Source organism: Pteropus alecto, unplaced genomic scaffold (genome assembly GCF_000325575.1).
Source record: "Pteropus alecto unplaced genomic scaffold, ASM32557v1 scaffold8, whole genome shotgun sequence".
Lineage (NCBI taxonomy): Eukaryota > Metazoa > Chordata > Mammalia > Chiroptera > Pteropodidae > Pteropus > Pteropus alecto.
Window position 1 is genome coordinate 2,622,921 of NW_006494609.1, and position 16,073 is coordinate 2,638,993.

The 16,073-nt window shown below is 48.0% G+C and overlaps 1 protein-coding gene across 5 annotated transcripts; it reads right to left on the reverse strand.

Annotated features, from left to right (window-relative positions):
- Positions 1-907: 907 nt before the first annotated feature.
- On the reverse strand, positions 908-15,813 carry ABCD4 (ATP binding cassette subfamily D member 4). 5 transcript variants are annotated; one of them, XM_006925441.3, is made up of 19 exons: positions 15,660-15,811; positions 12,847-12,965; positions 12,564-12,691; positions 11,271-11,410; positions 9,981-10,097; positions 9,549-9,674; positions 8,928-8,978; positions 7,809-7,903; positions 7,444-7,565; positions 7,244-7,335; positions 6,978-7,067; positions 5,240-5,448; positions 4,927-5,018; positions 4,421-4,457; positions 3,988-4,037; positions 3,481-3,533; positions 3,110-3,186; positions 2,355-2,470; positions 908-2,189 (listed from the first exon to the last, which is right to left on the reverse strand). In XM_006925441.3, exons 1-19 carry the CDS (start codon positions 15,695-15,697, stop codon positions 2,121-2,123), a joined length of 1,821 nt encoding a protein of 606 aa, XP_006925503.1. In that variant the 5' UTR covers positions 15,698-15,811; the 3' UTR covers positions 908-2,120. The 5 variants fall into 5 exon arrangements, with proteins under 5 accessions (XP_006925503.1, XP_024897826.1, XP_024897828.1 ...); XM_025042058.1 differs by lacking the exon at positions 9,549-9,674 and having other exon boundaries at positions 15,660-15,813; XM_025042060.1 differs by lacking the exon at positions 12,847-12,965 and having other exon boundaries at positions 15,660-15,778.
- Positions 15,814-16,073: the final 260 nt, after the last annotated feature.

The window sequence follows — 16,073 nt, forward strand, 5'->3', positions numbered from 1 at the left end:
CATGTTCATTTTGCTTTTACTTCCCTTGCCTTTGAGGTCAAATTTATAAAATCCTCTTTAAGTCCAAGGTCCTTGAGTTTAGTTCCTAAGTTTTTTTCTATGCATTATATTGATTCCAGTCTTATTTTCAGGTCCTTAATCCATTTTGAGTTAATTTTGGTGTGTGGTTATAGACAACAGTCTAGTTTCATTCTTTTGCAGGTGGCCTTCCAATTTTCCCAGCACCATTTATTGAAGAGGCTTTCCTTTCTCCACTGTATGTTTTTGGCTTTTTTGTTGAAAATTATTTGTCCATATAAATATGGTTTACTTCTGGACTCTCGATTCTGTTCCACACTGGTTCGTGTGTGCAAAGACCATCATCCCTGTCACATGTGGTCACTTGAAGTCTCTATTGAGCTAGTATTTTGACAGAGACTTTCTTGAATAACAGGAGCTAAAAACAACTGAACCCCCTCCTCCAACTCCATCTCTCCCAGACTGGCTCTGTGCTGGGGCGCTCCTTCAACACTTGGCCAGAGTTTATAACTCTACCTTGGCCTTTATTTTCTGCTTGGACTGAGCCCAGAGACTAGGAAGAGGTGAATGAAAGCCAGGGGTCTTATCGGATCCTTTCTGAGCACGCATCCTGTCCTGGCCATGCATGTGGCTTTCTAGATTCCCTAGTACACACTGTCACGCCATCACACCTGATGAGGCATTTACTTTCTCAGCTTAGCACCGAGACACACTGCTTTAGCACCCCTACAGGGCGGAGCTGAATAAGAACAGGCCCAAGGCCTACATGCCAGCCAAGCCAGGTGGCATGAGACTTCAGTTACCCGGGGTGGTATCAGTTATCTGGGACTGCCACCTCACATGTGGGATCATTTTCTGCGATACCAACAAAGCATTATATAACTTCCAGTCTTTTAGTGAGAAATTTATTTCCCTTGTAGTTCCCATTCCAACTTTCTCATTTTATGAAGGAGAAAAATCTCAGTTGGTTGTTAGTACATCCGACTCCTGTAATACCCCTTAACCTCCCTGTGTACAGTGAGTGAGCCTCGGGCTGTCTCTGCAGGCCATAGTATTGAGCTGCAATTTTAAAACACTGTTTGGTTTTTATTGATTCATTTTTAGAGTTACTTTCTACTTATATCGAATATAAATATTCTTTTTTAAATGCATTAAATTTAAAAAGTGAGTCAACTTAAAAAAATATTAAGTAGTTAACAGTACAAGATATACACAGATCTGGCAAAAATCATGAAGGTGATATGCTGGTAACTGAACTTTGGGGAATATTGTTCTAGAATACGGACTTTGAGCTCAAAAACTTTCTATCTCATGCTTTTACGATTCCTGGGGTTTATCTGTTCAACTGGTTGTTGTTCTCTAATATATATTATTTTTGAAAAATCTCAACTTTATTTTAGCTGAGGAGGAAAGGGATTTATTTTCATCTGAGTTAAGACAAGAAAAACAGAAGGGCTCTAGAGGTTAGTGGCTTGGATACAACTGGCAAATGGAAAAGGAGTGACGTGGAGTAAAGTGAAAAACCAGGGACAGAACATTCCAGTACGGTGCAAAGTGCTGTTCCCTTCCCTCCAGGCTCTCAAATACAAGTCTGGAAATTCAGTTACTAAGATGATCTTATAATGGAGAAGAAAGAGAAAGGGGGAAAGCTGCAAATTTTTTTTTAATGTTTATCTTTAAAAAAAAAAAGTTATAAAATTTAAATAGTTGACTCAGTTAAAAATCTATTGTTGCAAAATTTAACAAATTTAAAAGATCTCTGGATCTCTTGACTCCAAGTCCAATTCTCTCTACTCTGACCCTTCATTTCTTATGGAGCCTACACTTTTAGGTTTCTCATTAGCAAACAAGATCTGAGGTAATTTGTAAGGAATCAGCACTTCGAGTGTATGGAGCTCTGGCTGAGGTAGCAGAAGGCCTGGCAGGGCTGAGTGCCCCATGAAGGCCACACCTGGGAGAGCCCACTGCTGCCAGCACTCCACACCGGACCTGTGAGGCGAACGTGGGGCTCACTCGTTGCCCTGTCAGTCGTCCTGGTCTCTTCTGGGGACTGCTGACTGGCCCGAAGCCTGGCTCTCCTCGTGCCAGCCACATCCTTGGCTTCATTCTATTTTGATTCTGGTCAGTTCCCATCTTCCTTCTTCACAGAGTTTCAGACCCCAGGAGTGAAACTATAAGAGACCGCCAACACACGGAGATTACGCTGCTTTGGCCACAACAAGAAGTCATCGACCCCTCTGCCACTCCCAATCTCCATTGTGAGGGGCCTCTGGCCCTGGCCAGGCCCAACCCTTGGCCTCTTTCTCCTCCTTAGCTATCCTTGTGAGCATGGGTACCTTCTCGAGGCTGCGCCGATGTCCCACGCTGATGAACGTCATGCCCAGCTGCTGGCCAATGCGGTAGAGCTCACTCTCCACCTCCTCGGTCAGGGCACTGGTGGCTTCATCAAGCACTGAGGGCAGAACCCATGGGAAGAGATGGTGTCCTGCCCCCACTTGCCTCTGCTTCTCCTCCAACCACTCGCTTTCTGGCTGGGACCCGGGGGAGGCTGAAAGCTGTTCTGGCTTATGGAAACCCTGCCTTAGGGAGAATGGGCCATGGGAGCAGAGGCCAGGCTTCATGTAGGAAGCCTTTTGCCAGCAGAAGGACGAAATCCCTTGGCTTCCTGTACATAAGCACCAGCCACTGCCTGGGACCACTCAATCCAGGGAACCCTGATTACCCCAAGGATGTCAGTCCTTGGCAAAGTCCATGCCTACCATCCCTCTGCCAGGCACAGCTAGAGGAAATGCCCATTCACGAATGGCAGAGCATAAAGCCACAAGCCCTCTCAAGGCAGCTCCAGCTGCTACAAAGGCAGAAAGCTTAGGAATCAGTAGAGCAACACAGCCAGAGCTGCTCTGCGGATGCTGAGCACTGCTGCCTCTTGGGCAGAGTCCTGCCACCCTCTCCTGCCGGGGCAGATGCCCAGCCATGCATAGGTTTGCTCTTCTACCCATACCAACGCCACCCCAGTTTTTCATGAACACACGCTGCTACACCTAAGGGCATACACGATACCTGGCATGTGCACCTACAGGGTGGACCTCACCTGCATACTTTGGCTGCAGGTAGAAAAGCCGGGCAAAGGACAACCTCTGCATTTCTCCTGGGGACAGAACATCATACCTAACAAAAGGGAATGAGAAAAGATTGCTGGAGGAAGGAGGGTGTAGCTTGGCTTTTGCCCAGAATGGGTCTGGGCAGGAAGAGGTCCTCACTGCAGAGGCTGGCCCGAGGACAGACAGACGTCACCCCTCTTTCAACCACAGCCCCACTGCCACACAAGGTGATGCCAAAACTCTGCTTCCAAAGGCATGAAACCTGGACTTTGGAGTCAGGAGCCATTCTATCCCTTCACTGGGACCCTGGAACCCACTGCCTTTGTGGGAAACTGGATCTGGAGCACCCCAACCTCCTTACCAGTTCCAATCGACCTGCTGGTCCAGACCCTCTGTCCTTGCCACCAAGTTGGACTGTAACACACCCAGAGGAAATGATGTCCATAAAAGGGCGCATCCCTGCTTCCTGCCACCCTGAGGAACCTCCTCAGTCCCCACCACACATGTCTCTGGGACAGATCTACAAGCCCAGCGGCATACCGGGGTGAGGCTATGGGAGTAATCTGCCTCGGACAGGGAGGAACATCTTACCAACTACATTGCTTAGATTTGTTGGAGCATGGTGACAAGACAAAGCACATTTTCTTTATAATAATTTTATTTTAAAATTACTTACAGAGTGTGTGCCCCTTGTTGCCCAGACATGGCCAACAGTTCCCTCTGCCACTTTATATTCCCACTCTCCCTGCCTGAGGCTCGCACTTCCAGTCATGGGCCCAGGGACAGTAGGGCAGCTCTGCTGGGCCGCCAGCACCTGTGGTCTATGCTACCAGGTGGTCTTGGGCCTCAGGGTCCCGCTCTCACTTACCAGGCCTGCCAACTTCAAGAACCTCATGATCCTCTCATCATCGGTAGAACCTACAAGACAGAGAGGCTTTCTTCAAGAAATCAGCTCCTTCTGGGCAGCCAGAATAGATGGGACACATCATGTCAGTGGGGGTAGAGGTAGGAGCCCCAGAATCTGGGCTAAGGCTCTGAAGTGACAGGTTACAGATCTAATAAGGGAAGGGCCAGGTGAAGGAAGTCATCACTTCCCCTCCTGCAGTGGGTGTCTCTTCTCAAGGAAGGAAGACAAAGGTCAAGGTACAGGCCCCATAGTAGTAAACGGTTGGAGGAGGAGGGTACCCAACCTGAACCCAGAAGCCTGGCTGGGGCCTCTCCCAAAGGGCACAGCTGAGGCCAAGATCAGGGAGGCTAGGAAATATTGAGATGGGAGGACACGCCAGAGGAGGCCAGCTCACCTGAGTCCGGGTAGATCTCCTTCAGGGGATATATAACCTGGTAAAATAAAAACCATATGGGATAAGGGCCAACTAGAGGTGGGGCTGCACACAGCTTACCCTCCTTCAGAAACAGCCCCAGGAACCGCCAGAGGCCATGTTCCTCTCCACCTGAGGAGTAAGGGACACCCTGGCTGAGGGTCCCATGGGAGAGGCCAGGCCAGCAGACTATGGGGCAGGGCCCCCAGAATCCATCCTTGGTGTTCGACAAACATGTGTGATCTTTGGCTTGTGGCGCCACAGCTTAGCCCACCCCCCGGGAGTGGGTCTGAGTACACTGCCCAGCCCAGCCCATGGATGTGAATAAACATTCTCGGAGCCAGGGAGTTCTTGGGCACAGGCCATCTTACTAGACGTCCCCCACCCCTGCCCCCAATAACTCCCGAGGGCTAAGACCTGTCATACTACCAGAGGCTCCAGCTGTGGGTGGGGAAGGAAGGGAGGAGTGAGCCCTGAACTGGGCTGACCTGCTCCCGAAGGGTCCCATCAGTGAAGAATGGCTTTTGTGGCAGAAACAGCACTCCATGGGGTCCAAAGTCTGTCAGCATCTGCACTGAGCCTGCAGAGCCCACAGAAACCTCCATGTTGAGATCTCTCAGAGAAGGTAACTGCTTCGCACTCTCCTTCTCCAACAAAAAAGGCTGGATTCTAATGCACATACCTACACAGGTGTGTGCACACACACACGCACGCACGCACATGCACACGCATGCACGCATATGCACACACATGCACGGCCAGGCCAAGGCTGGCTCAGAGGTGGGGAGGGCCGGTTCTTACCCTGTGTGCTCGTCCAGAGGCCGCCCAGAACCCGGAGCAAGGAGGTCTTGCCGGTGCCCGTGTTGCCCGTGATGAGCAGGCTCTGCCCCTGGGAGATCTTCAGGCTCAGATCCTTGATTAAAGTTTTGTTAGAAGAGGGGGCAGAGATGGAGACCCGCTCCAGAAGGAAAGCTGTGTCTGTTGGCTCTACTGCTGGCCAGCCTGGGGCTCTGGAGTGAGAGAAGGGGGTGGGTGGGGAAGATAAGAAGTGTCAGTACTGCCAGGTGTGTGTGTTGTGGGGGGGGTGGTTCCTTTCCTTGGGGACACCATCTCTGGATCAGCAGGTTGTTATGAGCTGAATTGTGTCCTCAGACTCATATGTTGAAGTTCTAACCCCCAGTTTCTCAGAATGTAACCACATTTGGAGACAGGGTCTTTAAGAAGTGATTATGTTAAAATGAGGCCCTTAGGGTAGGGCCCTAACCCAATATGACTGGTGTCCTTTCAAGAAGAGGGAAGTAACAGGGCTGTACATGCAGAGAAAAGGCCATGTGAGGACTCAGTGAGAAAATGGCCATCTGCAAGCCAAGAAGGCAGGCCTCAGGAGAAAACAAGCCTGCCCAACACCTTGATCTTGGACTTTTAGACTGCAGAACTGTGAGGAAATAAATGTCTTTTGTTTGAGCCACCCAGTCTGTGGTATTTTGGTATAGCGGCCCAGGCAAACTCACACAGAAATGGAGCTGAGGCACCTACTTTGCGCCAGGCTGGTCAAAGCCTCACACGACTAGTCTTAGTCTCAGCATTCATGAATCACAGATATCATCCCCAACTTGGCAGGTGAGGAAAGCGAGTCAAGTGGCTAAGCAACTTGCTCAGGGTCACAGAGCTGAATTTGCCTAACTCTAATGTTGGTGGCATCACAGTGTGACTAGAGGGCTGAGGATAAGAACAGGAGTGGTAATATTAAAGGTTTTATTTTTTTTTTAAGTTTCTGGCCCTCCATGGATGCCCATCTACCCCAAGGAATAGCAACTCTGGTTTCCTATAGTCTCTGCGCCATCACCCCAGCCTCTGGGATCAGTTACATGAAGCTTTTATTTTGAACAGGAGCAACAGTTAAGGCATTCGTTCCTAAGGAGACAGTTAAGTGTAGGCCCTGGAATTCAGACTTTTTTCTTTTTGTGGTCACTGTCCAAGCACTTTCTAAGAACTATGATATCTAATCCTCACAACGACCCTAAGAGGAAGGTCATCTCTATAGAGATGAAGAAACCGAGACCTAGAACCCTTAAGTAATTTGCCCAAGAAAAGTGAGGACATGAAACAAATTCTCGATGCACAGAAAGGTCGGAAACATCACAGAGCCTGCAATGATACAAGAATAAAGACATCTCGGCGCCTGAGTGAGGCTTGGGGACGAAGAAGAGACAAGCCCTAGGAAAGGGGCAGGTGGCAGGGCTCGGCGGAGAATGAGGCAGGGCTACTATTCAGATTTTGTTACCTCAGGCCAGGCAGTGCTTGCACTGTTTCTATCATCAGGTGGGGGATGGCAGAAATGAACACCATGGATGCTGGAACAGCAACACTGACTGGGAACGTTTCTAAAGAAGTCTGGCACAACACAGACTTCTTTCATTTGCTCTGTACAACTCTGCTGCCCAACTGGGAAGGGGCAGGGCTCCAGGGGGAACCCAAGCTGGGCGGTTCTAGAGCCTGTGTTCTCAACCACTGCACACACTACTAGCCCACTACTCACCTGTGCAAGTCCCATTCGCTGTCGTCCAGGATCTCACTGTCCTGTGACTTCAGGGACATGTCCAGCAGGGCATCCTGAAGCTCCCCGATCCTGAGCAAAAAGTGAAAACCTGAGGTGGGTCTGGAGGCCCAGATGAAGGCGATATTCCTTTTGCTCTCATAACCACTAGTATATGGGGGAGATTTTCCATTCTTTTTCTTATTCAGCTACTGCTTCCGGTGGCACACACTTTGTTTAGAAAGTAGAGGGGTAGGATGCAACCTCACCTGTGTGTGTAACCAGCCACATCTGAGAGTGTGGTGGAGAGGTCGATGAGCCGGGTGAAGCAGCTGATGAGGTAAATGCAAACAAAGGCGTTCTGGACAGAACGAACAGCAGTGAGCACAGGCCTTGACTCCCAGGCCCTGGGCACTGGGGCAAAGGGCAGAGGGGGCAGCATGAGGAGGTCACCAGGAGGGATTCTCACCTTGCTGACTAGAGTGCTGAGCTCTGTGGGGCTCAGGTCTCCATAGATGCCACCGAAAATGGGGATGGCTATCACGACATAACTCAGGATGCTGCCCAAATAGTCAAACATGTTGACACCGACTGTAAAGACAGACTGCATGAGACCCGGGGAAACTTCTGTGCTCTGAGGGGAGTGGGAAGCCAAGCAGGGCTGAGCTATTCCCCAGATCCTCATTCTCCTGAGGCCACACACTGCAAAGGCGGTGGCTCCCCCTGGTGAATTCCTTCATCAGAGCAAATATGCCAGTGCAGAGAGAAAGAAGACAGAGAAGGGGGTCTATTCCAATCCCGTAGTTCCTGCCTCCCAGGGTTCCCTCCACCTACTGTACAGCCAGAGCTCCTTGGACATCAGCTCCCTCTGGGTCTGAAGGAGTCTCTGCAGCCTACGGTCTGTCCTCATGTGTTCCACGTGTCCAGCTCTGATGAGAAAGGCTGGGATGTCCATGGGGCCTGGAGAGCCTCAGCCAGGCTGGGGGCCCTCTGTCCCTCATCACACTCTTCTTTAAGGAAGTCCATCCAAACGATCTTCACTTCAGACCCTTTCCGCCACTAGCATCTATTCACTGCTTCATTCATTCAATATGGTATTGCCTGCAGAAAGAACCTGAACTCTAGATTGGGATGACCTGGTTCAAATCCTGGCTCTGGCCAGTTACCAGCTGGGTGTGACTGATGGGTTACTTGTCTTAGAGTCTGTTTTCTCTTCTGTAAAGTGGAGGTTATAATACCTAAGTAATAGGCTATAGTGGGAATTTCTGAATATAAAGTGCTAGGCACATGATGGACCCCCAATAAATAATAGCTGCTATTATTAAACAAATATACAGGGAGCAGTCACTGTGTAGCAGATGCTATGCTAGTAAGCCAGGGTGATGAAAAGGTGGTAAAGCAGTCCCTATCCTGGAGGAGCCCCCAGTTCAGGGGGTAGGCAGGTGTACTGCATCTTTCATCTGGAAATGGAAAGTATGACATGAGTAGAGTGTCTTCAGGGCTACGGCAACAAACAGGCTTGACTACCAAGGGAGTCTGGGAAGGCTCCCAGGATGAAGTGACTTTGGGCTTCAAGGATGGGCAGAAATTCTCCTGGCAGAAAAGGTGGGGGGAGGGTAGTGAGAAGCCATTTTACAGACAAAAAGACAGAGGCAGAGGCATTGCCTTAGGCATCAGCAAGACAATGAAATATTCACTCATTTCATTCTTGGAACAAATTTAGACCCCATGCTAGGCCGCTAAGTGGAAACACTAGCTTCAGAAACAAATCCCTGGACCTAAGAATGAGGCAGACAAGGACAGTGAGAGATAAGGGGAGAGGGTCATAGCCAAGTGTGAGGTTGCTCAACCCTGGGCTAGATGGAGGCGGGAGGGTTATACCGTTCGTCTTCTCTGCCACCTCCACTAGCAGCTCTGATGGGGCAGGAGGGGAACTATCCCAACTAGACTCACCTGAAAAAAGCAGCAGCCTCAGCATTCACCCGGATCTGCATGTGCTTGAACCTGGGCAGACCAAAGGGAAATATGTGCTGACAGTGGGCAGTACTGGCCCCTCTCCTTTCGAAGACCTGGATTAAGAAGACCTTCAAACCAAGAGGGGCCCAGCTCCACCCTGAAACTGGCTGCCTCAGCCTGACCCTTTCCTGGACTGTCACAGGGTGGTAGGAGCCCTGCAAACAGGGTGGCCCCTTGCCTCGCTCCAGAGAGAGCAGGTGCCCTAACCGCCTCCTTCTCCCACAGCTGGAAGGAGGAGGCCAGGAAGCACGGAGTAGGGGCTGGATTCATTGGCTGGGAACAGAGCACATAAAAAGGCCAAGGGGTGATGATGATGGCCAACCAGACAGCATTCTCATACTTCTCATATGTCTTTAATCCTCCTCACAATTCTTTTAAATAATGGTATCATCCCTATTTTAGCGATGGGAAACCAAGTTTAGATAGGTTAAAGACCTTGCCCAAGAGCACATGGCTAGTAAGTGGTACAGCTGGGATTTGAACTTAGGCAGCCTTACTCCAGACTCCATTCCTTAATCATCATGACCAGCTCAGAAACCTCAAGCAAGGGACACACACCTGAAATCCCCCTCTAGCTTTTCTTGCTGTACCAGCTTCACCACAATGGGCCCCATCAACATTTTGTTCACCACGGTTCCAAAGATGAAATACCCGAAGATGCTCACGGGTCCGAGCCAGCCTGTGCTGAAAGGCAGAGAGGGAGGGTGGGGGGCGGCCACATACCCCCGCAGGCCTCAGCCCTGACTCCTGCCCCCAGCTGTCAGAGCATCAGGATCCCTGTCACACTGAAATACCACAGGGCCAAAGGGATGGCAGGGGCCCAAGCACATGAGACAGGAAGACTTCTGGGTGCAGGTGGGAAGAGGGGAAGACTAGTCTCTTTTGGACCTTGACCTGGGAGAGCTTGTGTGAGTGAGGGACCTCTGGGATACAGAGGTGGGGGAGCAGGTGGGGGAGCAGGAGGGATTCTGGCAAGAGGAGAGGCTTCACCTTTGGAAGCACTGATAGGTGTAATAGACGAGGGTGAAGGGGGAGATGATCAGCTGGCTGGCCATGCTGCTGAGCTGTCGGCAGAACCGCTCCACGTCCTGGCTGATGCGCTGGTCCCTGAAGCCAATGACACAGAGTAACTAGACCCAAGGAGCTGGAATTGAGGGTTGAGAAAGCTGACAGTTCCATGTTACCTCTCATTCTGACCTTCCAGTACCGTCAGGAATGGCCCCATGGGGAGATGGACTCAGTCAAGGGTGGGTTTCCCAGAGGCAATGAGACCCTCGGGACCTCTACACAAGGTTCTGGAGAGTTGCTTCTTACGGTGCCTTCGTTTACCCCTCAGAAAAAGTGGCAATTGAAAAGTCCAGCACCCAGGGGTCCTGAGTCAGTTCTGAGGGTAGGTGAGCTAAGTTTCTAGATGATCAGGAAAGCTACTCCATCTATCTCACTCCTCCCAATCTCTTTTTTATGAGCCTGGGTCTGCCCCCATTTTAGCTACCTGACTGCGGAAGCTTCCATGGATAAAGCCACAGAGAAGAGGCCTAGGAGAGACAGGTAAGCAGCGGCGGCAGCAGCTTCCCAAGAATCTTTGCTGCAAAACTCAGCTTGTGCTGAGGAAAGATCACCCTAGGCAACAAAGTGCTTGGGAGGGTGGTGTGTGGGGAGGAAATGGGTGAGGAGGCCCCATATGTCCCATTACACCGCCAGGGCCACAGTGACTCCTATTCCCAATGAGACATGAGTCACTTGCATTCTCTGGGCTTCAGCGTCCTTACCTGTAAAATCACAATAGCTAATTTACATTGGAACACTTGCTATGCGCCAGGCACTGTACATTTGCATTACATGAATATCATTTTATCCTCACTGCATCCTTTGAAACTATTGTTATCCTCATTTTACAGAAAGGGAACCTGGGGCTTAGTGAACTTATGGCCTATATGCTGGGAGGTGACAGAATAAAGATTTAAATCCTAGACTGAGTTCTAAACAGCATTTTCTTTTACTGCTGAGAGCTGATTTTCTAGCTTTTTCTAGCAAAGACACTCTCTTGAGAGGGGGCCGGAGTCGGAAGCCCAGGATATGAAATGGACAAAAGCAAGCCACTCTCATATTTTAGCTCCCTATTCTCAGCCCAGCAGCCTCTCCAGGAGTCCCCTGCAGAGCATCCTCCTCCCATGGCTCTTAGTGGCATCTGCAAATAACTGTAGATGATCTCTGAGTCAATGAGATGAGTCAGATGGATGGAACCAGGCAGAGGGTAGTAGGACCGAGAGGGGGGCCTACGGGTTATCGATGTCATCCCGCAGCACGTTGACAGTGTAGTACACGCGGCCCCGGAAGTAGAGGCGGTGGAGGTGCTTGGTGAGGTCCTTCCTCCAGCTTACGTACAACAGGTTACAGGTGAACTGGTCAAAGCTCTTCAGCTGCACAGTGGGGGAGGCAAGGGCAAGGGAAGGAGAGGGAGAATGGCTTCCTGCAAGTCTCAGTTCAGCTCAAAGCTCAGGGCTGGCAGAAAGCCTCTGGGGACCCGTCCTGGCCCACTTGGATTACTCTGTCCACTCAGCTTCTCCGCTTGTTTAAAGTGTCCAGTCATGGGACTTCTCCCTTCTTCACTCACTCACATGTTCATTCCTTTGCCAAATACTGAAGGGCTTACCAAAGGCAAGACCCTCTAGCTCCTGTCTTATTCTGAGAGCATATGAGCTTCTGGAGATTGAGGACAGTGTTTTCTATTCTATTTATGTTCTTAGTTTTCTGTCCCCACAACTTGGAACCCGGTTCTGTATACATGGGTGCTTACTGACCAAAGATCCAACAAAAGTGCCAAAGTGTGAGAAGTGGCTTCCCCAAGAAAACAGGTTAAGCACAGCCTGAGAGAGAGCATTAGGCTGGAGTCCTAGCAGAGCCTTGGCTCTCACCATTCACCATTTATGTGCTAATAAGCATGAGGGAAATTGTAATGAGTTCAGTCTAGCCAAGAAACAGACAATTACAAGGGTGTAAAGAGTGTTACAGCAGAGGGAAACTCAAAATATTGGTTAAGTAAAGGACAGAGTTTGGTAGAGGAAGCATGGAGGAGAAAGTTAAGGAGGACTTGAAGGAGGTGACAACAGAAGAATCTTGAAAAGCGAGCAGGCATTAACCAAGTGAACAAGGGATAGCGTAAGGCCATTCTGCGAGAAAACAGCAGGTGCAAAGGCTGGGCGGTGTGGCATGGTGCCAGGCTGAGTCATAGCCTTTGCCCCACAGAAGAGCAGCTCTGGCTGCTGATCCCAGTTTTCAAGTGCTCTGAGCTCCCTGAAGCAAGAGTTCTGGGAATGGAAGGAACAATGATCATTTCCACAGTATGCTGAATTAAACCCAAATCTTGTGGTTCTGGGAGCTTGAAAGACCCAAGGAATTAGTCTCAGTGTGTCAATAGCAAGATCAATGCCCTACCTAGGTTTCTGACCTTAAGTTCCCAGAAAAGGGAGAGGTCATACACCCTAGCTTGATTCCTGCTTCCTGGTGGCTAAGTCCACTGAGCATTCCATTCTTATTAGGCTGGAAAGGAAAAGAGACACAAGAAGAACTTACCATGGAGTTGAGAACGATGAGCGTGACAGCCAGGAAGGTCAAGGTCTTAAATCCATCCAAGTCTTTGTTTCCCAGGACCCCGTAGTACTGACTGGGGATCAAGCCAACCTGGTAGATCACGAGTTGTTCTGGGGGCAAGGAGAGAAGTCAGAAATCAGTAATGAGGGGTACAAAAAGGAGGGAGGCTTCCTCTTGAGTCCTTGCCTCATTATTACCCCAGAGAAGGAAAAGGATCGAAAACCAGGGCTGCCCTCCCGCCTCTAGCCTGGGCTCACTCACTCACCCAAGAGGGCCAGACACAAAAGGGTCAGGAACATCAAGGCATTCTGTGATGACCAAGAAGGAAACAAAACCTTCTGTATCTGCAGGAACCGCTGGAGAAATTGCAGATCTAACTTGGGCCTGAAGAAGAGAAGCAGAAGCAGAAAGAAATCTAAGAGGGCAGCTGAGCCTTAAAGAGCAGTTACCAAGCTTATTACATTCTGTGGTGGGGTCCAGGCCGTTCAGAAAGAATGGTTTACAAATGCTGAAGACGGTAGGTCTGGAACAGACCAGGGATAGAAAGGAATTTCTTTAAGTTGCTAAATGCTCTGAAAAGTTACTTACCAAAAATCTACAGCAAAAAACTTAGCTAATGAAGAAATTTTAGCCATATCCTCTTTATGGTCACGAAGAAGACAAGGAAGCCCACTCCATCAAGGATTTTAAAATCCTGGCTAAAGCAGTAAAGCAAGAAAAAGAAATGAGGCAAAAGGACTGAAAGGAGAGAAATTAAATTGTCGTTATTTGCAGAAATGTGATCGTTTCCACAGGAAACAGCAAATCAGTAGACAAAATGTTGGAAATGAAAGTTCAGCTAGATATAGGGTTAACAAACATAGATCAATAGGTTTCTATACCAACAATAATTAACTGGAAAACATAAAGAAAAAGTCATTTACAAAAGAAAAATGTAGAAAAACTATAAAATATCCAGGAATTAACTTTTAAAAAGAATGTATATGACATTTTAGAGGAAAAACAAAAAGTTCTACTGTAGGATATGAAAGAAGAATTAAATTGACAGAGCTGGCATGATTTAATATTATAAAGACCTCATTTCTGACAAATGTTATCTATAAATTCAGTGTAATACCAATCAAAAGCTGGACTTCTCGAAAGAACTTTATCCATGAATAGCTTAAGAAATTGTGAAGAATAGGAAAGGAGAAGGAAGAGACCCAAACCATCAAGTAATTAAGATATAACATAATACAGGGCTGAAGTAATAACAAAGTACAGTATTAATACAGAAACGAAAAGACCAATGAAACAGAGAGACCAAAAAAAAACCCCAACACAAATCCCCTCAAAAAAAAGCTACGGTTACATGGGCACCTCAGAGAGGTTACATTATAAGGAAGGACATAGTAATACTAATAGTTGTCAACACTTACTAAGCACATACTATGTGCCCAGTACTGTTCTACATGTTTTATACTTCTTCAAGAGAACCAGTGCAGAATTCATTTAATTGTCACAACCCTAAGATATGGAGAATATAGCCTATTTTATGAAAGAGGAACTGAGGCAAAAGAGATTAAGTATGTTGTCCTGTCACCCACCTGGCAAGTGGCAGCCTTAGGGCTTGAACATGTACAGCCTGGATCCAAGAATCTGTGCTCTTAACTGTACTACAGAGCTTCTCTAATTTTTAATTATTAATTCATTAGTTACTTATTGAAAATGGTGGAGGAAAATTTAGATTATCTCAAATCATTTACAAAAAATTAACTTTAAAAACTCCAAATGGATTAAAAAAGTAAATGTGAAAAGTAACTATTTAGTTATTAATAGAAGGAACTGCAGAAGAATATCTTAATTAAGATATAACTGGAAGGTATTTGTCACATAAGATCCCCAAGCCACAAAATATAAAGGGGAAAACTAATAAATTTCACTTAGAATTAAATATTTTTGTTCACAGTATTATAGATTAAGTTAAAAGACTTGGAGAAAGTACTTGCAGAGTAAAACCACAAGGAATTAAAATCTAAAGTATGCATGGAATTCCTGCAAGTCAGGAAAACAAGAAATCCATAGAAAAGTGGGAAAAGGATATAGGTGATTCAGAAAAGATTCAGAAACTCGAATGCTTAATACATAAAAATTAATACGATGGGATACCACCTTACAAACATCAGACTGTTAAACATTAGAAAACCAAACAATATCAAACGTTGGAGGCGGGAGTAATGGAGAAACCTTTATTTAATGCTGTCCGGAAGCATAATCTGGTGTGGCCATTCCAGAAAACGATTTAGCAGAATTAGGTATGTCCTAGCATACTAAACTGGTGTGAATAATGCAGAGAAATTCACCCACAACCATAAGAAGACAAGTGCCAGTATGGCTTGTGGTAGTTAAAATTGGAAGCAATGTAAGTGTTCATTACTAGGGGAATGTATAAGCAAAATGGGGTCTAATGCACTTCGAGTAGCACCATGCAGCAGAGGTGAAAACTAGATTAGTACAGCATGTGTGATCTCAAAAACGCAATGCTGAGATAAAAAGTTTTTAAAAGAATCACATCATGTTATCATTTATATGAATACAAAACCACTATATATTTTTCAAGATAACACATACGCAAACTTATGTAAAGTGGGCTGTAAAGACGCTCTCTTAATACTCCCAAGTGGATGTCTCAGAAGGGGAGTGAAATGGGATTGACAATAAGGAATGAAGACAGGAAGATGATAAAACACTAGAAGGGCTTTGCACTGGCCCACAGTAAGCCAAGAACTGAGAAAAAGGAACAAGCCAGTTCTGCGTACTTGAAGATCTTAGAGAGAAAAAAAAAAAAAAAAAAAAAGCCAGTTCCGAGAGAGGATCCCACACCCAAGATGCAGGGGTTGGCAGAAGTTCCCGCGAAGCTGGAGGGCGGCCTCGGATGGGAGGAGAGAGTGGGCGCCCCTTCTGGAGCTCCTCTTGCCCCGGGGCGGCGGCTCTTCAAGCGCCGTGGACTAGGGCGTTAGGCAGTGGAGCCCCTTCCCCACACAGCCCTCAGTAGGACGCCTTGAGGCCCGGACCGTCCTCCCCAGTCACCCTGCTCACCTAGCGCCATTCCCGGGCGCGGGCCCCGGGACCGCCATGACCCGGGATCCGACCGATTCTTAAGAACGGTTTCTCCCGGGTCAGCTCCGGGCAGAGTACGAAGAGCACACTACTTGCCAGGGAGGGGCGGGGCCCCGGCGACCACAGAGACGCGCGGATAGAAAGGAAGGCTCCGGGCTACGCGGCCGCTCCCGGAAACGACTTCTTCAAGAGAACCAGTGCTGAGCGTTACAGTCCGTCGACCCTGCGCCTAGAGCGCCCCCTTCTGGATTTGGGAGGTTTCCTTTTTGACAAGAGGTACCAGAGAAACGTGACTTAAGTATTTTATGATAGGTATTTTAGACTCTGAATGTAGTAGATATTTCATACATTCTCCCAAAGAAGCCCTAGTGTTCTTTTAACAACAGAAATCAG